Genomic DNA, 25,010 nt, shown 5'->3' on the forward strand with positions numbered 1-25,010 from the left:
TCTAAATTAATTTGCAGGTTAATTGTAAATTAATTGTAGGTTTACAGTACTGCTGCCACCGTCAAGTGAAGGGAATAATTGCAACTTATAGACTGGAACGCCGATTAAAATCAATTCGCGGGCCACACTTGGCCATGGGGCAGGACTTTGGACATACCTGTTATAACATGGATAACGTATAGGCTGACTAGTTTGCAGTATATCCAGCATATATACCATAAACCAGTCCACCAGCATTACAGGGCATTGAGAACATCTTTGTTTTCTGACATTTTTCCAGATTTTCTGCATGCCTCTTGACATATTAATAATGTCTGGCAAAACTCGTCACATCTGTTTACATAAAACCCATCAACGACTACTGATGATGTGTCGGGTTCGTGAGGGTTGTCCCATGTCGTACGGGAAAATTTCAACCACCGGCCTTTTCTAACTCAGTTCCAAGGGACAATGTGACACTCAAAAGCAAAGAACTGGGGTAAAAAGAAGAAATGGGATTGGGCCTTAGGATTCGGAGTGCCTGGTCCGTCCTGGGATTTGAGCCTGCGACCTTGTGGTTTGACCTCTCTTACCTCTAGGCTACCAGCCAAATTTGGCAATCCACACTTCGCTTTTTAAAGACGGACACTTTCTGAACTTCGATTGTGCTCACTTTTTTAACTTCCTCACCTGTGAACGCCGAGGAACTAAACTGAGCGCGGCAACGTGAAAAGAACCGCAGAACATTCAAAGACACAAGAAAACACGCAACCTACCACTGAAGCAGAATTACTTAATGCAGATACGCTATCACAGAAGACAGCGTGCAGCTTTTGGTGGAGAGAATAGGGGACTGTTGGGGATGGAAGTGCGCCGCTTGGCTGTTTCATTATTGGGCGGTGAAAACAGGAGATTGCTTGGCGAGGAGGAACAATGGAGAATGACCCTGACATGTGTAATGGGATGATTAAACATGTACATTAATTAAGTCTCTTTTTGTAAATGCATTTGAACAGTGTGCTCACTTTGAGATAAAACACCATTTGGATTACAAAGCCACTAATGACAGAACAGTGGGGGTGGGGGGGTTGTGTTGGATGGATCCGCCCCCATTGTCTTAAGCTCAGGAAGGAAATTACAAGTAGTCTGTATGTGAAGGAAATAAAACAGGAGGTCTTTTAGATTCCATTTCCTTTTTTTTTGTATCCGTTGCGATTTCTCGTTTTTACATCTTCATTTAGTTATTTAAAAAAAACCTCTGTCACGTTATCAGTTCCGATCCGCAACTGCCGGTACCGATACAGGTTCTGGGCTCACATCTGTGGTCCAAATATCAGTTGCAAAGCTCGTCTAACTGTGACGATGCTCGGTTGTATAGTTCGAGTATAGCAGCCCCTGAATCTCTGAAATGAATTCTAGATGGCAGATCATTCCTGGGCTCTAAGTGCTCCAACAGGCTGCAAATTCCGACATATTCCACTAGACAGTGGTTCGTCTCCGAAAGTAAAGAAGTTGTGTGATGGAAGTTTATTGTGTTTCTGGAAAGCATCACCGAGTGTCTCTGCCTGGCGGTGGCTTCCTGTCTGTTTGCATGAACTCCTTCTACTTTTTCACATGAAACCTCTGCAGGTGATTAAACTGTTTGTAATATCTGATGCAACCGTACTTCCACCCTTTGGCATGCTGGCTTTACACACATTGTAAGAAATGGTCTTTTGGTGCTTCCAGACTAAAATCCACTATATTTCCAAAGGTATTCACTCATCCATCTAATTCATTGAATTCAGGTGTTCCAGTCACTTCCATGGCCACAGGTGTATAAAGCCGAGCCCCTAGGCCTGCAGACTGCTTCTACAGACATTAGTGAAAGAATGGGTCGCTCTGAGGAGCTCAGTGAATTCCAGCGTGGTACCGTGATCGGACGCCACCTGTGCAACAAGTCCAGTCGTGAAATTTCCTCACTACTAAATATTCCACAGTCCACTGTCAGTGGGATTATAACAAAGTGGAAGTGTTTGGGAACGACAGCAACTCAGCCACGAAGTGGTCGGCCACGTAAAATGACAGAGCGGTCAGCGGATGCTGAGGGGCAGAGTGCGCAGAGGTCACCGACTTTCTGCAGAGTCAATCACTACAGACCTCCAAACTTCATGTGGCCTTCAGATCAGCTCAAGAACAGCGTAGAGAGCTTCATGGAATGGGTTTCCATGGCCAATCAGCTGCATCCAAGCCTTACATCACCAAGCGCAATGCAAAGCGTGGAATGCAGTGGTGTAAAGCGCCGCCACTGCACTCTAGAGCAGTGGAGACGAGTTCTCTGGAGTGACCAATCACGCTTCTCCGTCTGGAAATCTGATGGACGAGTCTGGGTTTGGCGGTGGCCAGGAGACGGTGCTTGTCTGACTGCATTGTGCTGAGTGTAAAGTTTGGTGGAGGGGGGATCATGGTGTGGGATTGTTTTTCAGGAGTTGGGCTCGGCCCCTTAGTTCCAGTGAAAGGAACTCTTAAAGCTTCAGCACCAAGAGATTTCGGACAATTTCATGCTCCCAACTTTGTGGGAACAGTTTGGGGACAAACCCTTCCTGCTCCAACATGACTGCACACCAGTGCACAAAGCAGGTCCATAAAGACACGGATGAGCCCGTTTGGTGTGGAAGGCCTGCACAGAGTCCTGACCTCAACCCGATAGAACCCCTTTGGGATGAATTAGAGTGGAGACTGAGCCAGGCCTTCTCGTCCAACATCATTGTCTGACCTCACAAATGTTCTTCTGGAAGAGCGGTCAGAAATTCCCATAAACACACTCCTAACCCTTGTGGAAAGCCTTCCCAGAAGAGCTGAAGCTGTTATAGCTGCAAAGGGTGAGCCAACATCATATTAAACCCTATGGATTAAGAATGGGACGTCACTCAAGTTCATATGTGTGTGAAGCCAGACAACCGAATACTTTTGGAAATATATATATCTCTCTAATCAAACTACATTTTTGTCAAACCAGCAGCTGAAGGTATTTTCTCACTCAGGTACAGACTGAAGTTGCTGTGGCTTCATGGTAAGATGTGGAATAGAATCTGTTACACTTTGAGTATTTTTAAATGTTTGTTTTTTTTTTTTTGTTGGCTTTGTCTTGATCATACTGGTGATGCAGTGATGGAACCCAAAGTAAAAAGTAAAATAAATGTTGGTGATTTTTTTTTTAACTCCAGTAGTGAAAACGTGGAGGTTTGCACTGGAGAGGAGAGGAATGAAGGTCAGTAGAGACAAGACGGAATACATGTGTGTGAATGAGAGGGAGGCAGGTGGAAAGGTGAAGATGCAAGGAGTAGAGGTCGTAAAGGTGGATGACTTCAAATATCTTGGGTCAACCATCCAGAGCAATGGACAGTGTAGAAAAGAGGTGAAGAAGAGGGTGCAGGCAGGATGGAATGGGTGGAGACGGGTGTCACGGCTGGTGTGTGACAGAAGAATAGCAGCAAGAGTGAAAGGGAAGGTTTACAAGACAGCAGTGCGTCCTGCTATGATGTCTGGTTTGGAGACTGTGGCTCTGTCTAAAAGACAGGAGGCTGAGCTGGAGGTGGTGGAGATGAAGATGCTGAGATTTTCGTTGGGAGTGACCAGGCTGGACAAGATTAGAAATGAGCAGATCAGAGGGACAGTGAAGGTGGAGCAGTTTGGAGATAAAGCCAGAGAGGCCAGGCTGAGATGGTTTGGACATGTGTTGAGGAGGAATAGTGGATATATTGGGCAAAGAATGTTGGAGAAGGAGAAGAGGTAGACCTCAGAGAAGGTTTATGGATGTAGTGAAGGTGGACATGGAGATGGTTGGTGTGAAAGTAGAGGAGGCAGTGGATAGGGCAAGATGGAGGCAGATGATCCGCTGTGGCGACCCCTAAAGGGAGCAGCCGAAAGAAGAAGAAGAAGTGAAAACGTTTCACATGTTCTGTAAATTTTGTGCAATACACACGAAGATCATGATAGCTGTGTTTTTGTTTGTTTTTGCTCTCCATACATTCCATGCCATGCACCCTCCCCACCAACACCCCCAAAAATGCTTCCCACGCAAAACCTAACGAGAGAAATAATTACGCTACGAAGCAGTTGTTCATTTCTATGGCTTTGATGAGGAGCTGCCTCCTGCCTGTGTGAGCATCTGCTGCACTACCACTCAGTGTCTCTCTCTCGATTTCTCTTTTTCTCTTTCTTTCTGTTTCCATCATTCCCTTTCACTGCCTCTCTATCTCTCTTTTTCTGTCTCTCTCTCCCCCCTCGCTTTCTCTTTCTTTCTGTTTCCATCATTCCCTTTCACTCCCTCTCTGTCTCTCTTTTTCTGTCTCTCTCTCCCCCCTCGCTTTCTCTTTCTTTCTGTTTCCATCATTCCCTTTCACTCCCTCTTTATCTCTCTTTTTCTGTCTCTCTCTCCCCCCTCGCTTTCTCTTTCTTTCTGTTTCCATCATTCCCTTTCACTGCCTCTCTATCTCTCTTTTTCTGTCTCTCTCTCCCCCCTCGCTTTCTCTTTCTTTCTGTTTCCATCATTCCCTTTCACTCCCTCTCTATCTCTCTTTTTCTGTCTCTCTCTCCCCCCTCGCTTTCTCTTTCTTTCTGTTTCCATCATTCCCTTTCACTGCCTCTCTATCTCTCTTTTTCTGTCTCTCTCTCCCCCCTCGCTTTCTCTTTCTTTCTGTTTCCATCATTCCCTTCCACTCCCTCTCTATCTCTCTTTTTCTGTCTCTCTCTCCCCCCTCGCTTTCTCTTTCTTTCTGTTTCCATCATTCCCTTTCACTCCCTCTCTATCTCTCTTTTTCTGTCTCTCTCTCCCCCCTCGCTTTCTCTTTCTTTCTGTTTCCATCATTCCCTTTCACTCCCTCTCTGTCTCTCTTTTTCTGTCTCTCTCTCCCCCCTCGCTTTCTCTTTCTTTCTGTTTCCATCATTCCCTTTCACTGCCTCTCTATCTCTCTTTTTCTGTCTCTCTCTCCCCCCTCGCTTTCTCTTTCTTTCTGTTTCCATCATTCCCTTTCACTCCCTCTCTATCTCTCTTTTTCTGTCTCTCTCTCCCCCTTTGCCTTCTCTTTCTTTCTGTTTCCATCATTCCCTTTCACTCCCTCTCTATCTCTCTTTTTCTGTCTCTCTCTCCCCCCTCGCTTTCTCTTTCTATCTGTTTCCATCATTCCCTTTCACTCCCTCTCTATCTCTCTTCTTCTGTCTCTCTCTCCCCCCTCGCTTTCTCTTTCTTTCTGTTTCCATCATTCCCTTTCACTGCCTCTTTATCTCTCTTTTTCTGTCTCTCTCTCCCCCCTCGCTTTCTCTTTCTTTCTGTTTCCATCATTCCCTTCCACTCCCTCTCTATCTCTCTTTTTCTGTCTCTCTCTCCCCCCTCGCTTTCTTTCTTTCTGTTTCCATCATTCCCTTTCACTCCCTCTCTATCTCTCTTTTTCTGTCTCTCTCTCACCCCCTTGCTTTTTTTCTTTCTGTTTCCCTCATTCCCTTTCACCCCCTCTCTATCTCTCTTTTTCTGTCTCTCTCTCCCCCTTTGCCTTCTCTTTCTTTCTGTTTCCATCATTCCCTTTCACTCCCTCTCTATCTCTCTTTTTCTCTCTTTATCCCTCTCTCTGTCTATTTCTTTTTCTCTCTGTTGTCATCCTTTTCTCTCTCTCTCTCTCACTCTCTCTCTCTCTCACTCTTTCTCTCTCTCTCTCTGTCCTGTTTCTTCTTTACTCTCACTTTTTTATTTTACTCTCTCTATCCCTTTTCAGTCTGTAGTACTCTCTTGTTCATTCTCTCTCACTCGCCCCCTCCCTTTATCATTCTAAATGAAAGAGCATAGTGTAAGTTGTTTATCCCGTAAATATGCATGCTAAATATATCACACATGTACTTTCCTCCAGACCAGCTCTACATGAAAGCGGAACTGCAACGAATACACAAACATGCACACGCACCACGTTTCAGACGTGGCTGTCTGTTTCAGACGGCTGGAAGAAACGAGCCTCGCGCCCAAGCGCTGCTTTACAGTCACAGGGTCACCATTTCAGAGGGGTTTTATAAAGGCTTTCATTTTCCTCCGTCAGCCTACTGGACGTTCAGGGAAGGGGAGACTGTAGTTTGTTGGATTTCATTCAGGCTGGTTTTCATATGTATATAAATTAAAATAAAATAAGAAGAAAGTATAGTAAACCGAATGACGTCTCCGCTGTGGGAGCTTCTAGACACCTGCTTATCTGGAGTTTCTTCTGAAACAGAAGGTGTTGATAGTGAGTTTCTGCTTCAGAAGCAGCCTCTACTCTTCTGGGAAGGCTTTTATACTAGATGTTGGAACATTGCTATGAGGATTTGATGGAACATTAGTGAGGTCAGGTACTGTTGTTGGAGGTTGGATGGTCAGTTCTGGATCACTCCAACTTAGCCAAAAGGTACTGGATGGAGCTCCATCACTCCAAAGAACACAGCTCCAATGCCCCACAGCCCAGTGCTGGGGGGCTTTATACCCCTCTAGCCCACACTTGGCATTAGACATGGTGCATGTGGTCCTTTTTCTATTGTTTTCTGGTTTTTATTATGCCCATTGTAGAATTAGACATATAGTATATTTTTGACCCCATTTTTCAAACACAGGTATGATTTAAAGGGGAACTCCACCGATTTTGCAAGATTACTTATTCAACCGTTTAGACGCAAACAGTGTCATTAAGAGTGGTTTGGTGTGAAATGCGCCTTTTCAGAGAAATTTACAGAGTAAGAATTGTTCAGCATTACTGTACTAGGAACCAGACATCCGAATGTCTATGCTACAAGTATCACCATTTTATCTGCTATCCTAAATGACCAGTGAACGTAACGTACATGTGTCTTATAAGGTTTTATATGTCACGTGTGTAATAGTGTAATAGTGTAAGAGTGCTTAAGTTTGTTTTTTTGGGGTACACAATGCCCTGCATGTCCCTTTCTGCCCTGCACAGCTTTTATGTCGTTTGGGTTGGTGGCATTGCGTTGCACGATCATAACTTAATATATGTTTAATATATATATATATATATATTTAGCTAATTTCAGCAAGACAGTGCCAAACCACATTCTGCATGTATTATGACAGCATTGCTCCATTTTAAAGGACCCCTGCTTGCATTTCAGGCCTTTCACCACTGAGAGCATTTGGCGCATTATGAAATGAAAAATATGATCTAATGAGCAGCTGAAATCCTATATCAAACACACACACATCGTCTAAACCGCTTATCCTCCTGAGTCGCAGCGGGGTGCTGGAGACTATCCCAACTGTCATTGGGCGGAAGGCAGGATACACCCTGGACAGACATTCACACACACATTTACACCTAGGACCAAATTAACATGTCCAGTTAGCCTGACAGCATGTCTTGACTGTGGGAGGGAACCAGAGCACCTGTATCAAACAGAAACGGGAAAACATTTCACTTTCTAAACTACAGCGGTGTCTCTTCAGTCCCCAACCCTTACAGAGTGCTGTTAAAGGAGGGGTGATGAAACACAGCGGTAAACAGGCCCCCGTCCCAACCTTTTTGAAATGTGTTGTTGGCATCAAATTCAAAATGGACACATACTTTTCAAAAAACAATAAAATTGAGCATTTTCAGTATTTATGTTGTCTTTCTACTGTTTTCCTTTAAAAATATGGTTTACGTGATTTCCACATCAATGCCTTCTATTTTTACTTACACTCAGCACAGTGTCCCAACTTTTTTGGAAATGGGATTGTATCATAAAACAGTGTCTCGGGCATCAGGCAGCACGTTTATAGTGCTTTCGTGTAAAAAATTAACAGGATGTAGCTTTTAGAGCCTTTAAGTGTTTCGGACGTCTGGTTCCTATTACTATAATGGTGAACAATTCTGACCACTGAACTGATTTCCCCTGTGTTATAAATCATTGTGAATTATTTGAACTGCAAAGTGCAAACTCCCATGAAGCTCAGTCAAGAAAATATCCCTTAAAGTAAAATAAGTGTGTAAATGATGTGCACACACACTCACCGGCCACTTTATTAGTGTTCAGTTGCTTGTCCACACAAATAGCTGATCAGCCAATCACACGGCCACAACTCACTGCATTTAGGCATGTAGAGGTGGTCAAGACGACTTGCTGAAGTGCAGACCGAGCATCAGAACGGGGAAGAAAGGGGATTTAAGGGGCTTTGAACGTGGCGTGGTTGTTGGTGCCAGACTGGCTGGTCTGAGTATTTCAGAAACTGCTGATCTACTGGGATTTTCACACACAACCATCTCTAGGGTTTACAGAGAACGGTCCGAAAAAGAGGAAATAGCCAGTGAGCGGTCAGTTGTGTGGACGAAAATGCCTTGTTGATGTGAGAGGTCAGAGGAGAACGGGCAGACTGGTTCCAGATGATAGAAAGACAGCAGGAACTCAAATAACCAACCAGAATCTCTGAGGAACGTTTCCAACACCTTGTTGAAAGTCTGACACGAAGAATTAAAGCAGTTCTGAAGGCAAAAGGGGGTCCAGCCTTTTACTAGTACCTAATAAAGTGGCCGGTGAGTGTATTTGAGTCATCAAAGACCTTCTTCAGCGTCCAGCCACAGTAATAAAAAAGCCACGTGTGTTTTTACCCTTTTTTCCTTTGTTCCTGAATATGTTGCTAATTAAACTGACAGGAACTGTCGCTCTTAGTCAAATGAAAAGACAGGCATGTGTAGCTCTGAGGCCTCGCCTGAGGGTTGATGACGAGGTGACAGAGGATGAAATAGAACAATTATTGTGTTCACCTTACCACGGCCCTCTTTTCTTCCCGTTCTCAATTTTTCATAAGCCAAATGAATGATTCAATGTTTCTATTACACTTTTATTAGATCTCATTTTTAAAAAACTGCATAATTAAAGAATGAAACGGCGTCTCCTCCTCCACAGCCTGCTCTCCCCACCATTTCAAATTACACCTCTTCCAAGTCATTTCCACAGTCATCGACCTATTAAGATTAATGATAAAAACAATAGCCTCCCTCACGAAGCCCTCTTACGCTCTGCGCGCCTCTCAGCGCTGAGATTTGGCCTAATTGTGAGTTTAATTGGAGGTTATACGCGCCTCGTTCTTTTTCGCCGTATGTGGCCATTTGGGACGCGATCACACAGTACATAGATTTACTCCTGAAGATGCCTGCCAGACACTTTTGCGTCGGATTTCTCGCTTTTTTTGTAGTTGTTGATAAAAAACAATCAAAATAAAATATTCTCATAAATAAAAATGGGATTGAACAATCTTTCATAATAGTTTGACGCTCTGAAACATTGAGTTTGCCATTTTACTTGAGCGGTAGATCTAAAAACATGTATCTTAAAGGGGAATTCCACTTATTTTTAAAACATTTCTGCAGAATTAAATGGTTACGGTTTAAAAAGAATCATTCAGAGCGGCCAGGACTGTTCAGTGGTGGTGATAGGAACCGGACGTCTGAGGAGTTTAATGCATTTAATATACATTGCCGCTGTCGAAACAAAACCTCTTATGTCCGTTTTTGTTGTTTTCAGTTTTTGACATACTGTAATTTGAAAATGCTTACATTGCCATAATTACCAAAACTTTCCAGATACCAAAATTGCTTGAAAAAAATCAGAATCCACTGACATTAAAAACAAAGTAGACGTTTTCTGCACACTCATCTGCAGTGGCATTTGTTGATGTCTGACTCAGTGTTTCTCTCTCTCTCTCTCTCTCTCTCTCTCTCTCTCTCTCTCTCTCCCTCTCTCTCTCTCTCTCTCTCTCTCTCTCTCTCTCCCTCTCTCTCTCTCTCTCTCTCTCTATCTCTCTCTCTATCTCTCTATCTCTGTCCCTCCCTCTCCCTGTGTGTGTGGACAGTGCCAGGTTTTCCATACCCAGCTGCCACAGCGGCTGCAGCATACAGAGGGGCGCACTTAAGAGGGAGAGGACGCACCGTGTACAACACATTCCGGGCAGCTGCTCCTCCACCGCACATCCCAGCGTACGGAGGGTGAGTCCAGACACACTATGGTGGGAGAAAAAAATTCAGTATCGCATTATATCACATCATTCTGGATTAAAAAGCTCACAGAGGACCAAAGGGGCACCGTTGTCCACTTACCGCAGAGGCAGCTGATCAGCCAAGACACATTTAGTGACCAAAGTTTGCTTCTTTAGTGGCTTATTGTTGTTAATAAACACTAGAAGTCAGTAGTCACCCAAATCTTTCCATAAATACATCCCAATATTTCTGTGACGGAGATTCCGTTCTCCCTATTATAAATCATAAAAACGGGTTTAAAGCTGTTCTTATTGTAAGTTGTTGCAGATTGTTATGATAGTGCTTTGCTTTCATAAAAGGATATCAGCTCTGTCAGAACTAAACCACACATCTCCAAAATGATAAAGCAGCATAAAACATTCTTACATTTTAACCTATTGCTGTTGTCATTTTGACATAATTTGAAAGTGCCTGTTTGTCTTTACATTGTGTGTAAATGTCATGATGAATGGACCAAAACAAACGGCCCAAAACAACTTGGGAAGAAGTCTGGTTCCATTGACTTACATTGAAAGTAAAGTAAGTTTTTTCCCTCTCCTGTGAAGTTGTGATCTTGGAGATACGAGGTTTTTGTTCAGACTACAGTGATAAGATTTTATTGTAAGTGGTCCATTCATCATGAAGTGTTTTCACAATGTAAAAGGCAGCTGGCGCTTTAACTGGAGTTATGGGGTCTTTGATAAGACAGCGTCTGTATGCAGTCAGATGCCTGATCGTTTTGACTTGTTTCTCTGCGTGACTGTAAGTGTCTGAAGCTCTAGGAGAAAAAGCGCGAACGTGTAGAAACCTCATGAGGCTCAGTAACCACAAACACCTCCCGCCGGCTGATCTTCTCCGTTACTTTTACTGACAGAGATGATTATGGAGATGCACGGCCTTCGAAAACCTGTTTTCACCAATGTCATTCTAGTAATATAGTTATCCTGTATGAGGCTCTTTCTTAGATTACTGATTTGAGCTTATGGTGGGTTATGAGAGGTGGCTGCAGTCTGGAGTGAGGTGCTTTCAAGGGAGGTTCTCCAGAAGGGCTGAATCCTCACGGGTGTCTGAAAAATACATACGGCAGCCACTAAATCACTAATACGTTTAATGATTGAAATGAGTCCGAACTAATGCCAAACACAAACATACCCTGCCGACAGAAATAAATCCCTTAATTCAGTTTCAGGACTTTTAAAAAGCCTTTCATTTTCTTTGATTGTGTTGCTCCACAGTCACGTGATATGTTTATCGGTTCCTGTTCTGATTCTCATTAAGCGTCTTCATTTTAAAAGAGCACTATTCTGTGTGAGAGTCATCTGTTTGAATGGATCGCTCTAAATGAGAAATTCATTTTCGAGGTGTGTTTATTAATGTACTTGTTTGGGTCAGATTTACTCTGTTTAGTTTTGTAGGGTGGATGAGTGACCTGTCCACTTAGCTATAGAGCTGTACGTTAAGCGATACTTTTTTAATACCACAAACGGGGAAATTTCACCTCTGCATTTAACCCATCCATGAAGTGAAACACCACATACACACGAGCAAATACACACACACTAGGGGGCAGTGAGCACACTTGCCCGGAGCGGTGGGCAGCCCTATCCATGGCGCCCGGGGAGCAACTGGGGGTTAGGTGTCTTGCTCAAGGACACCTCAGTCATGGACTGTTGGCACTGGGGATCGAACCAGCGACTACGACTAGTACAATATATAATTTACTAATAGCAATATTGTTCTCCTTTAATATACTGATATTGTAGAATGCCACAATATGCAAATGAGCCCTCTGCAATATGCAAATGAACTCCCTGATAAATGGCTGGCTTGTTTTACTTTGGACTGTGAGCATCCTGACCAGTCTAGACCACTTTTTAACCACATTGAGGATCGATTAATGTCCCTTTAATCCATTGCCCCACAATATGCAGCACCATAATCGCGATACTACAGTTGTGTCTGTATCGTCCAGCCCTGCATCTCAACCTCCCTGCCTTAAAACTACAATTAAAATGTAAAAATTACAATCACGTGTCATATTAATAGTGTTTTGATTTAATTCAGTGATAACTTCCACGGTGTAGATTTGTTTTTAATGCGAACCTGACAGCAAGTGATATTGTTGATATCTTTTATTCAGTACATCAGAAAGTTGTTTGTATTTTGGAAGCAAGAAGAACTTGTTTAACAATGTACTATTCATGGTAATTGATTATCAAATTATCCAGGTCAAGATTTGATAACGTCTTCACTGAAACATAGCATTCTGGATATTAATTTTATTATAGATTCATTTTGAATATTAATTGTATTCATTAAATAAATTAATTTCACTACAGTGGACTATTTTGGATATTATCTTTATTACAAGTTAATTCTGATTTTTAATTCTATTGGAATTTCAGTCTGAATATTCGTTTAATTTTAGCATCATTCTGGACATTATGCTCAAATATCCATATGGTAAAATTTTATTCTATATTGATTTTGAATACAAATTCTATTAGATCTTCATTCTAGAAATAAATTTATTGGATGAACGATTTGGGACAATATCCTGTGCTTGATTGAAATGTATTAATTGGTTGCACGTGGATAAAAATCATTATTTTGTCATTTTGAAATGCACATGAACTAACTGTGCTGTCTGTTTTCTGTGTTTCCCCCAGCGTTGTGTACCAGGACGGATTTTATGGTGCAGATATTTATGTAAGTATAAACTGATACTGCATGCTGTCCTTAAGCGTCCATGCCCCATCCTTCTGACTGCAAACACACCAGCCTGATTCATAGTGACACGTTCTCACCTCATCTCTTATTCAGGGGTTATCGACTGTATCTTAATTTAAGCTTTTATCTGTTAGATTAGTCATTATGTCAAGTGACCCTGGGACTAGAGTCTGAGATGTTTTTACCAAATAGCAGAGCCAAACAGCCGTAGGCACAATATGCCATTATTCAGCAGAGGGACAGCGACTTGCTCTCTCTCATTCTCTCTCTCTCTCTCTCTCTCTCTCTCTCTTTCTCTCGTGCTCCCCTGACTGCAGGGCAAACAGCTACCTGAGCCAGTTTAAAAAAAAGAAAACAGTGCAGAGCAAGTTTGGCAGTAGTCTGATAGAGTAGGAGAGAGAAAGAGAGAGGATGAGGAAGAGAAAGAGAGGGAGAAAAGCTAGATGAGTATAAGGGAGGGAAAGAGAAACACGAGAGAGTGAGGGAAAGGAAGAGAGAGTAATGAGTGAGAGAGGAAGAGAAAGGAGGAGAAGAGGGAGAAGAAGGAAGAGATAGGATGAGTGAGATAAAGAAAGAGGAAGAGAAAGAAAACATGAGGGAACAGAAGGGGGAGGACGAGTGAGAGAAAGAGGGAGAAAAGCTTGGAAGAGAATAAGAGAGGGAGGGAGAGAGAAAGAGAAAAATGAAAAGAGAGTGAGGTGAAGGAAGAGAGAGGACGAGTGAAAGAGAGAGAGGAAGAAAAATAAAGAGGGAGAAAAGCTAGGGAGAGAAGAAGAGAGGGAGTAGAAAGGACTAAGTAGAAAAAAAAGCAAAAGAAAAAAGATGAAAGGAGAGAGGGAGGGAAAGGAGCGAGCAGGAGGGAGAGAGGGAGAGAGACTAAGAGAAAGAGGGAGAGAGAAAAGCTAGGGAGAGAATAAGAGAGGGAGGGAGAGAGAAAGAGCAAGAGAGGGACTAAAGGAGAAACAAAGAAGACATGAAAGGAGAGAGGAAGTGAAAGAGAAAAGTAATAAAGAGATGGAGAGAAATGGGGAATAGAGAGAGGGAGAGAGACAGAGGGAAGGAGGGAGAGAACAAGAGAGAGAAAGGGAGGACAAAAGAGAGAGAGAGGAAGAGAAAGAGCTACAGAGAGAGAGAGAGCAGTAGAAGCAGTTGAGCAGCAGAGACCTGTGCTGTGAACTGAGTATGAACAGATGTCTCTGGAGTGGTGGTGGATGGTCAGCAGAAAAAATGAGCTTGAACTGGATCCCTCATCAAGCCTGGTAGAGTTCAGGGCTGCACACTTACTGTTGTAGGTGGTAGAGCTGCTGCTGGCAGGCTCAAAATGAAGCAGCATTAAAACTAAAATCAGTTCCACACAAAATAGCCGAATATTTTAAGCCACTGCGAGTTAAAATGTTTGCTTTCTGGATCAGGAGGAGGCTTGAATGACCGCAGCTGCCCTTTCAGATGAGCTAGATCTAAAGCTAATGACAGAGCGAACCATTAGATGGCATGTCGTCTCCTCAGTGATGATGCCTTGTTTGGTAACATCTTTTCATTGTTTTTGGTTCTAGCTAACGTCAGCTATCATCACTTTTTGTGTAGCGGAGTAACGTGATATACGGTAGTTAAGACTCTCGATGGAATGATCCGCCTAGAGCAGGGGTCACCGCCCAAATGCCAAGATGTCAACAAAAACCAAACCACCTTGGGAGCCGCGACATTTTAATGTCCATTTTACCTAAAATGTAAAAATATACTATAAAAGACAAAAAAATATAACATAAATGAAAACGCAGACTCACTTTGCTCTGCTTTAAGCTTCAGTTCAGCTACAGCCGCTTTTCTCGCATCTCCAGCAGGAAACTTTTCCACTAAAGTAGAATATTTCTGTAAAATGTCTCACAGCATTCGACTTTTTATGAGGCTGAAGTCGCTTCTCATTCACCAGCGTCTTGTTGGAATTTCCCCGTTCCACCTTAAATGCTGCCAGAATGTAACTGCTGCACCATTTAAGGTGGAACGGGAGAATTCGAACAAGGAGAACGGGAAGCGACTTTTAGTCACTTTTTATGTTAAACGTATCAGGAAACCAGCTGGAGTGACTATAAACACTAATAAGTCCATTCGTCTCCAGATTATCGACGTTCGTCTTAAATCTCTCTCTTTGCCGTATCGTAGCTACTAGCTGGGTGCGACTGCTGTCTGTGTTGCTATGGTGACCAGCCGTCTGCGCTGATCTTCAGGGTTAAAGGGTGAAGCAGCAGTTCTACATTAACTCCAGCGTTTAAGACCATTTACTGTTAAACTGTGTTGAAGGATCAGCAGAGCTTTATTTTACTGTAGAGGAGGATTATTTTATTATTACCTACTGATCTGATTCAGCTGTGGAGCCACGACAGGCTAGTGAAAGAGCTGCATGAGGCTCTGGAGCCACATACTGCCGACCGCTGGCCTTCTCTTTCTTTTGCTGATTTAGTAAAACTCAGTGATATCAATGTAAAGGATTGCTTTAAGTGCATTGCTGTTCATCTTCACAGTGAATGTTTTTCCACAAATGCAAGCAAAACTGTCGCCCAGTGCAGCCCTGGCGGTCTGATGGAGCTCCCCAGTTTGCCCTTCTCTAGAAACGAACAAATTGTGCTAGGTGACAAATGTGCATGGAAATGGCGTGAGGGCTGCGCTAACGCACCCTCTGCTCCCCTGCCATTAGCCAGAGCGCCACCGCGCCTCCGATTGATTACACCACCACGATAAGTTCATTTGATGTTCATTAGAAACTAGCCCAGAACTGTATTTGTGTTTATCACTCAGCATCGTTTGCAGAGTGCAGTGGAAAATTCAGGGAATGTTGGACGGTGAGGAGTGCAGAATGAATCTGCGCTAGCATTAAACAGACCAGCCTGTGCCAAGACGCTGAGATGTGCCAGTTAAACAAAGCGAGGGAGTGCAAAGCCACACGCGACGCTGCTGCAATAACCCAGCGTCTACCATTGGGGAAAGAGCCAGGAAATTAAACTGGCAACAACCCACCCATCAGAAACCAGCGTAATTCGGCTAAATACGCCGGGAAAAATGCATTTCGGGAGATTCCAGAGATGCTTTAATACGTAACTGTCAAATCCATTAGGGAAATCAAAACATTTGCCTCCAAATAAGAGGTTTCAATTAAAAAGCAGAGCTGCAACCAGAACACGGTGTTGCTTTCTCGCTCATACAGCTGCTAATAAATGGCTTTGTTGAGCATAGCGAGAACGGCTGCTATAAAAGCAATAACGAGCGCACAAAGAGGAAGACCGTAGCGCTCGCATCAATTATTGTCTCTTTTACAGGCGTTCTGCGAGCAAGTAGCACCCAGCGCCGAGCGGGCAGGCAAACGCGCACCCACGCAGGAGCGCTCGAGCCGAGCCGTGCGCTTCAGTGGGCCTGATAAGCGTCCTCTGTCCACACTCGCTGCAGATAGATGGGAGCAGTCGGGGTAGAAACAGAACCAGTGGAGCCCTTCTTCTTCCTCTGCTCCTCTCACATGCGCACGGGCCTCCTCGCTCACTCCCTGTCCCTCTCTCGCCCTTCCCTCTCTCTCTCCTTGCCGGGAGTCATAAAGATAAATGATGGCCTCCCTCCAGCTGCGTGGCTCAGTATTAAACTCCTGACCACTGTTCACACACCGTGCTGCAAGCTGTCAGTCTTCTCCAGAGCTTAGTTGACCGAGCCTGATGGAGGCAGGGGTCCATGCAGATGCACGCAGTTTCCTTCCAACTGGCCAGGAGCGCTAAAGGGAGCTTGAACCCTTAGACGTCGGTAGTTGTTGTCGTCGTTTTTTTGCTTAACTTAATTGTAACTATATAGGCCCTTTTTAATTCCATACACTGTATGTGCGAAAGTATCCAGGCTAACAACTAATTTCAGGTACTTTATTGTGCACCCGTTGCTGACGCAGGCGTTGTGCATTGTGTACAGCTCATTTAATCTCAGTGGAGAAATACTGACCAATAGGAGGGGATACTCTGGAGCCGCATGAGTATAAGGTCACCATGCCCAATGCCAAGCCTTCGGTAGTCTCAGCTTTAGATGCTCTGCCTATTCTAGGCTTTCAGTCGTGATTGTTCTGTTGTGGCTGCCGTATTTGGGACCGAATTTCTGGCTTCGCTGCTTCGCACAAACGTGGCTAGAGGAGAAAGATGGCTAAAATTACTTTGGAAGACAGAAAATGTTACCTGACGATAAAATAGGCTGTGATCCTTACAGTTTCCCCTGAACTCCTGTCCCTACTTAAAGTGGCAGAAAGCTACCAAATTTGTGTTCTCCTGATATATATATATATATATATATATATATATATATATAAATCGCTGCTGTCAGAAGAAAACCTCGTATCTCCATTTTTAAGTTTTTGACATTATTTGAAAAGGCCTAATGGCCTTTACATTTTTTTGGAAATTTCATGATGACTGGACAAAAAGAAACAGCCCAAAATGACTTGGAAAAAATTCTGGTTCCATTGACTTACATTAAAAGGAAAGTGTGTTTTTTGCTTCTCCTGTGAAGTTACCATTTTGGAGATGCAAGGTTTTATTCCAACAACAGCAATATATATATATATATATACACACACACACACACACAGTATCTCATACACAACCCCTCTCCCTGTTGTCCCACCGGCTCTTCACGTCAGGGTGGGTAACGGATCCCATGGTGTTGTATAAAGAGGAGAAAACACTCTTTGACATCATAGGAGGGAAACGACATCAGCTAATTAACACAGATGTGAACAGTGCTGGCCTTTAGAGAACTTTAGCTACTGCTAACAGCCGAGAGATAAACAGATAAACGCAGCTGCAAACAGCTGATTTAACTTCAGCTGGAGATTTAAAAGACGTTTGAATAGAGAAGCATAAACGTTAAATATCAGACTGAATGTCGTGGGTGGGGCAGAAAGCTACATGGTGTTTCGACAGACGTGGTTCTGTGAGTTTGCTGGTGCAGTTAGTTCAGAGTTCAGCTCCAGTCCGGAAACCCATGAGCTGCATTACTGAGGCTTCCCTGATTAAAATTCCTGATATTATTATCTGATTAATCCCGTCTGGAGCTCAACGACGTGTGAACAGCAGAGAGAAACACTGAACTATACAGAGCAGCAGTGGCGCCAAGCCTGGAGTGAAAACACTGAATTAAAGGTCCGTGTGTCTCTCGTCTCTCGGCTTCTGTCGCGTCCTGCAGGTGAATCGGTCACAAAGCACAGCAAACCGAAAAAACAGCGTCACGTTAACAAAGTCACTCCCTGATTCGCTCCTCAAAATGGCGGCCACTATAGTGTGGCGTGACACGAAACGCGGGAATCCATGCAGAGCATCTGTTCTCCACTAAGGGAGCGTTCAAACAACACCTTCTCAGACTTCCTCAAGCGCAGTTCTTTCACTGTGGCCCACAGAGCGACGTAACAGAGACAGAGGGGGAGCAGAAGAAAGCAGACAAGAAATAGAAGAAAAAGGAGAGCGAGCAGAAGAGAGAGAGAGACAGGAGCAAAGAACAGAGAAGAAGAGGGCACAAGAGAGAGAGGGAGAGCAGAAGGGAAAAGGAAGCAGCAGAAGAGAGAGAATAAGGGAGAGACAAAGAAGCTGAAAAAGAAAAATAGTACATAAGGGGAAAAGAGGGAGAGCAGAAGGGATCAGTGAGAAAGGATGCAGAAGAAGATAGAGACAAAAAGAGAAAAAAGAAAAGAGCAGAAGGGAGGGAGAGAAAGATAGAAGCAAAAGAGAAGGAGAGGACAGAAGGGAGAGAGGGAAACCGAGAACAGAAAGGTGGAGAGAGAAAGGAAGCAGAAGAAGATAGAGACTAAAAGAGAGAAAGAAGAGAGAGAGAGAGAAAGACAAGTGAAGGAGAAAGAGAAGACAGGGAGAGCAGGAGGGTAGAGAGAGAAAGGAAGCAGAAGAAGATAGAGACTAAAAGAGAAAGAAGAGAGAGAGAGAGAAAGACAAGTGAAGGAGAAAGAGAAGACAGGGAGAGCAGGAGGGTAGAGAGAGAAAGGAAGCAGAAGAAGATAGAGACTAAAAGAGAGAAAGAAGAGAGAGAGAGAGAAAGACAAGTGAAGGAGAAAGAGAAGACAGGGAGAGCAGGAGGGTAGAGAGAGAAAGGAAGCAGAAGAAGATAGAGACTAAAAGAGAGAAAGAAGAGAGAGAGAGAGAAAGACAAGTGAAGGAGAAAGAGAAGACAGGGAGAGCAGGAGGGTAGAGAGAGAAAGGAAGCAGAAGAAGATAGAGACTAAAAGAAAGAAGAGAGAGAGAGAAAGACAGAAGTGAAGGAGAAAGAGAAGAAAGGGAGAGCAGGAGTGTGGAGAGAGAAAGGAAGCAGAAGAAGATAGAGACTAAAAGAGAGAAAGGAGAGAGAAAAAAAAGTGAAGGAGAGAGGGAGAGCCAGAGGGTAGAGAGAGAAATTAGAGAGAGAGAAAGATAGAAGCGAAGGAGAAAGAGAAGAAAGGGAGAGCAGGAGTGTGGAGAGAGAAAGGAAGCAGAAGAAGATAGAGACTAAAAGAGAGAAAGAAGAGAGAGAGAGAAAGACAGAAGCGAAGGAGAAAGAGAAGGCAGGGAGAGCAGGAGTGTGGAGAGAGAAAGGAAGCAGAAGAAGATAGAGACTAAAAGAGAGAAAGAAGAGAGAGAGAAAGATAGAAGCAAAAGAGAAGGAGAGGACAGAAGGGAGAGAGGGAAACCGAGAACAGAAAGGTGGAGAGAGAAAGGAAGCAGAAGATAGAGACTAAAAGAGAGAAAGAAGAGAGAGAGAGAGAAAGACAGAAGCGAAGGAGAAAGAGAAGAAAGGGAGAGCAGGAGTGTGGAGAGAGAAAGGAAGCAGAAGAAGATAGAGACTAAAAGAGAGAAAGAAGAGAGAGAGAAAGACAGAAGCGAAGGAGAAAGAGAAGAAAGGGAGAGCAGGAGTGTGGAGAGAGAAAGGAAGCAGAAGAAGATAGACTAAAAGAGAGAAAGAAGAGAGAGAGAGAGAAAGACAGAAGCGAAGGAGAAAGAGAAGAAAGGGAGAGCAGGAGTGTGGAGAGAGAAAGGAAGCAGAAGAAGATAGACTAAAAGAGAGAGAGAGAAAGGAGAAAGGTAGAAGCGAAGGAGGAGTGCGCGTGAGGGTGATGAGTGGCGAGACGGCGCAGCAGAAGGGCAGATGGCTCTATTTTTTGCGGGCCGTGCGGACGGGCGCGGGGGAAGCTGTAGTTTTCTCACGCCCCGGTTCATTTCACATGGACCCCCACCGTCCGCCCAGTTTGAGATTGAGTGCATCAGTGCACATGGGCCGCTGCCAGGATGCGTTCGTCTGGTCCGTTTGCTTAATTGAACAGCTGATGTTTCGGGATGTTTCTGTTCCGCATGTTCGAATTAGCATTTTGTTGTTGTTTAGAAAAAAAAAAAAGAGAGAGAGAGAGAGAGAGAGAGAGCGGTCCCATGTAGTATGACAGCGATACATAATTAATCCTCCGATGAGCGCATGAGCAGAATGAGCAAGTGGGTTAGCTTTCATGGAACAGCCATACAATGCCGCTGCTGGTAATTAGATCATGCATATTTAATAACAGTGATTATGATATGCATTTCCACTCTTATCAAGCATGGCTTAAGTGCAACACTCATTCAGTGAATTAAGCTGTGTTTACATTGTAAAGTCATTGCGAGGAAATGAACGCAGCGACGAGAGCAGTTGTCACGTCTCATTGTGCGAGTATCTGCAAAGCCACTCCATGACTTTTTCAGCTCCATGAGCCTCCATCATCTGTCGCTGCGCATAAACCCCAAAACCAAAACAACCCTTTGGAAAACAAGTAAATAATTAATTAAATAAATAAACAAGTCCAAACAGATGTTGTTGCACGGTGAGTAGCGGGAGTGAAGCAGCCCCTTGCAATCGTCCCTGTCTGTGTTTCTGTGTGCGTGTGCTGTGTTCTAGGGCGGATACGCTGCCTACCGATACGCCCAGCCTGCCACCGCCACCGCCGCTGCCTACAGTGACAGGTAAGACACGCTCCGCTGCCTTCACGCAGACACGTGGCAGGCCTGTGCAAAAGTCAGAGACCACCCATCGGTTGTTTAACCTCCAGACAAAACCGCCGTTAAATACGAGTTGTTCATTTTTCAGGACGTTACTGAGAAGATTGGATGTAAGATAATGAACCTGAAAACCAGGCCAGGAGTCCAAGACAGCCCAATTGTACGCTCTGTGTGGGTAGAATGGCCCCATCTTGGACCTCGTCTCGCGGTTAAAAGATACGGTGGCGCTTCACGGGTCTCGGAGGAAGCCTGTGCTAGCCTTTGCCCCCCTAGCGCTTGTGGCTGTTTCGTGCAACTGGCGAAGTCCTAACTAGTGGGTGGAATTGAATACAACTAATTTGGCGGGGGGGAGGGGGGCTACAGAGAAATTGTGACTCCTAACAACCACCCGAAACACTTGGTAGACCACCAAGACTGTAACGTAGCGTTTGTGTGCTTTTGTGTATCAAAAACAGTCTTGATTCATTTTTACATTAACAGTTTCCAACCTCTATACAATTAAACCGTTTGTATTGCTGTGCCTTTGACACTGTCATATGTAAATAGCCTCTGTTCTGATTGGCTGTGCCTCATTTAAAAAGCGTTCCAGGCTGAAACAGTTCTTATAACTGTGGTGTGTATGAGTAGGGCTAAATGGCTGTAGGCAGATCAAGGGATATATGTAAATGTTTGGTTTTTGTATACAGTGAATTTAAAATGGGCTGTTCTGTAGTTTGGCTTCCTTAAATGGACTGTATGGACTGGAAAGGGAATGTTTTAAAACATATACACTACTTTCACCAATTGACCACTTTTAGCCCTGATTCTTAGTCTGGTTGAACCTGTGCTGTACAGCACTAGTCGGTAGATGTTTGGGTCAGTCGGAGTCGACAGTTGGGGAGAGAATCGAGTTGTGTGTCAGATCCTCCAAATCGCGTTTCAGACCAGTCTGAGTTTATCAAATCTTTCATTTTTTTCAAACTAACTGAGTGCAATCTAGTGGTAACTGGTCAGTGACTCAATCTGAACAGACTCCTGTAACAGCCAATGAAAACTGTGGGCGCGAAAGAAGAAAATACACCAAGTCAACAAAGAAAAATGGCAAAAAGTGTCTCACGTGTGGAGCGAAGCTTTTTAATAAGCTGAGTTTAAGGTACAATTGAGTTTATGTACATTTAAAACTCTAAAAATACCAAATACATTTTTAAATCCATGATCCACTTAAACGTGTTTACCTGCTGTTTCTTTACTGTATCAGTGCAGTGAGTACTGTGTGATCCCTAATCGTTTAGTGTGGATCCCCAGTATTTCAGTCGTCCAAAAAGATCTGTAAAAACCAGTCGTACAGTGTGAGACGCCCAGTCTTTTATAATCTGGTGAGACTTTAAAAGTCGTGTAGTGAACCCAAGGCTTAAAGCTCCCCCTTCCACCTGTTGTCCTAGAAGTTTCCCATCTTTACCATCTGTTTCCCTTGACAAAGTTTCTGATCACTTCCCTGTTCTATCTATCGGTCCTACTTATCAAAAAGAGCAGCTTCAGTCTTTCAGCTTAAAGCAGAAGCCCCCCAGAAATCTGGGCCAGGTTCTTCACCCCTGCACCCTTTCCTGACTGAAAAATGAATAACGTGTACTTATTGGCCACATTGACTTGGAAATAAATGAACGAAGGTTGGTCTCTGACTTCTGCACAGCACTGTACATTGACATAGCACTCCACCAGACCGCCGCCTCCGCTCACACTTACTTCTCTGAGGTCAAACTCCCTCCCTTCCACACGAGCAGAGGCAGCCTCGGAAAAGGCCACGCAGATTTATTAGTCTAATTCCCTCCTCCTGCGTGGATGGCGACCGGCGCAGTAATTGGCAAATTAAATCAAATGAGATGTCACTGCAAACGTAATGGTAAGAGGCATCTGTGCTGGAATGGTGGACTGTAACTGGAGAATTAAGTGGGATAGGCTTGACAGTCCTCAAGAGATCAGAGGCGAGGGCTCTTTGTCAGACGAGAGGAAATCGGCTGATTTTGACTCCTTTTTTGTCCTCCTTTTTTAACCGTGATTGCACATTACATTACTGTAGATAGCACGCCGCTCAAAGACGTGCATCAGTGCATTGCCATGTTTTTGCACTGCAAAAAATGACATCCTGGCAAGTGAAGGCATCTTAAATCTAGTCAATATATATCAGATTTCGTCTTGTAAGACTGTTATAAGAATATAGTCTGTACAGCTGCCTTAGCAAATCGCCTAAATCCGTAAAAATAGTTTGTAGTGAATCTTAATAACAGTTGCATGGCTGGATAGCACTGACACTTCCCATCCATAAGTAAAGACATTGATGAGCCAATACATTCTGACCACTCACAGATGCAGCAAATAACGTCTCGTAACAATGCCGCATGTCAACGTCTGGGATATAAGATGGTTATTGACCTGTAGTCGGCATGTAGGATGCAGGAGAAATGGGCAGGCATGAAGACCTGAGCGACCTGCTAGACAGCTGGCTCTGAGCATCTCTGTAAAGCCAAGCTTATCAGGTGCTCCTGGTCAGCAGTGGTGAGTACTGACAGTGGTCAAAGGAGGGAAGGACTACAAACCAGCCATAACGTGCTGCCATAAGGCTCATTGATGCATGAGGCAACAAAGGTTACCCCATCTGGTCTGAACCAACAGAATGGCTACTGTGGCACAAGTCACAGAAATCTTTAATGACATTCATGGCAGTGCATCACACCATGCTGTATGAGGCTGCATAGCCACAGACCGGTCCGAGTGCCCATGCTGACCCCTGTCGACAGTTGAAAGCTCCTACAATGGGCATGCGAGTGTCGGAGTTGGACCTGGGAGCAATGGCAGAAGGTTACCTGATCCGACGAGTCCTATGTTCTTTTACATCACGTGGAGAACTGGGTATGTATGCGCCATTTACCTGGGAAATGATGGTACCAGGATGCACTGTGGGACGAAGACAAGCCATGGAAGAAATGTCATGTTCTGGGCAAAGTTCTGCTTTGCGCCTTCAGAGGCCTCGTGGAGGACATGCCTTGGCGGGTTGGAGCTCTTTTGGCGTCAGAAGGAGGAATAACTGCATATTAGGCAGTGGTCATAGTGTTTGGCTCATCAGTGTGTGTGTGTGAGTGTGTGTGTATATATATATATATACCTAACACTCCAGCTCTTCATACTCCCAGGAAGTATGTGTTCCTCGTAGACTTTCATTGATTTTTACAGATTTTTAAGTTTTTCTTTGATATATGTCAGAATTGGGTGATTTTTTTTCTACACATAATCTGCTCCTCTTCTTTTTAGAAGAGCTTTTGTTTTATCCATTTTCTATAATTAACATAATGCTAATTTCCACTAGTGCCTCTTTGGGAATTATTATATTATGTTAGCACCAAGCTTACTGAGGTTTTGCTGGGTTTGACCCCTTACATGACTTGGAGCTACAGGAGGCCCACATTTCACTACACACTTCTATAACCTCAGCCTCACGTCTATAAAGCTCAGCCAGTTTACATTGAAGACCCTTTCGTTTCCGAATTAGAAAACAATAATCCTGAGATTTTATGGGTTAATAATAGTTTTGCCAGCTGTGCATAAACAAGGACCTTTGAGTCTGTGTTACATACTCTTTACTTTGTTTTTTAGTGAATTCTTCAGTAGATATTTCAGCCTGAAGCCTTATTAAAGGAGCCTCTTAGCCTTTTACCTGAGCTCATAAGTTGAAATATTCTCATAATGTTCTTACAATCTCGATGAGACATATTATCTAACGGGCCTACGTTTAAGATGCTTTCGCTTGCTGAGATGTCGTCGTTTGCAGTGTGAAACCCCAAGCATGACATGAGAGCATAAGCGTCCTCTTGACAGCTAATGGCTAACCTCATAACAGTGTCATCAAACATGTGACAATTGATATTATCCTGCAAAAACATTCGCAAGACAAAGCAACTCTATTATCCTGTCATCCTAGGAGCTCTGTCATAATCTGTCAATGTTATTTATATATTTTTTTTTTTCTCTGCATGCCACTGACAAGTCTGTGCTGTGCTGTGAAACGTCGTGCTGACTAATTGTGAATGGTGTCGCGCCATCTTTACGTCACCTTTCTGTGAGCATCGTGGGCCGTTGTAGCGTGTTGCCTTCAGTACACGTCAAAGACAGCTCATTGGTTTGGATTGAGAACTGTTCCCACTCTTCTGTTTCCTGTCTTTTTCACAACACACACTTTCTAACGTGTTCACGCTCTCCAGAGGCAGCAATGGCACGGATCTCGTCAGGTGTGAGATCTGAGTAA

General features: G+C 43.8%; 1 protein-coding gene across 11 annotated transcripts in view; it reads left to right on the top strand.

The window, feature by feature from the left end:
- Window positions 1-25,010, top strand: part of rbfox1 (RNA binding fox-1 homolog 1) — a 398,218-nt gene that overhangs the window by 350,145 nt on the left and 23,063 nt on the right. For all 11 annotated transcript variants that reach the window (XM_037544776.1, XM_037544774.1, XM_037544775.1 and 8 more), the window contains 3 exons: window positions 9,821-9,953; window positions 12,653-12,692; window positions 20,634-20,698. In XM_037544776.1, the coding sequence (XP_037400673.1) occupies window positions 9,821-9,953; window positions 12,653-12,692; window positions 20,634-20,698 (238 nt within the window). The remainder of the gene's footprint in view (window positions 1-9,820; window positions 9,954-12,652; window positions 12,693-20,633; window positions 20,699-25,010) is intronic.

This window comes from Pygocentrus nattereri, chromosome 14 (genome assembly GCF_015220715.1).
Source record: "Pygocentrus nattereri isolate fPygNat1 chromosome 14, fPygNat1.pri, whole genome shotgun sequence".
Lineage (NCBI taxonomy): Eukaryota > Metazoa > Chordata > Actinopteri > Characiformes > Serrasalmidae > Pygocentrus > Pygocentrus nattereri.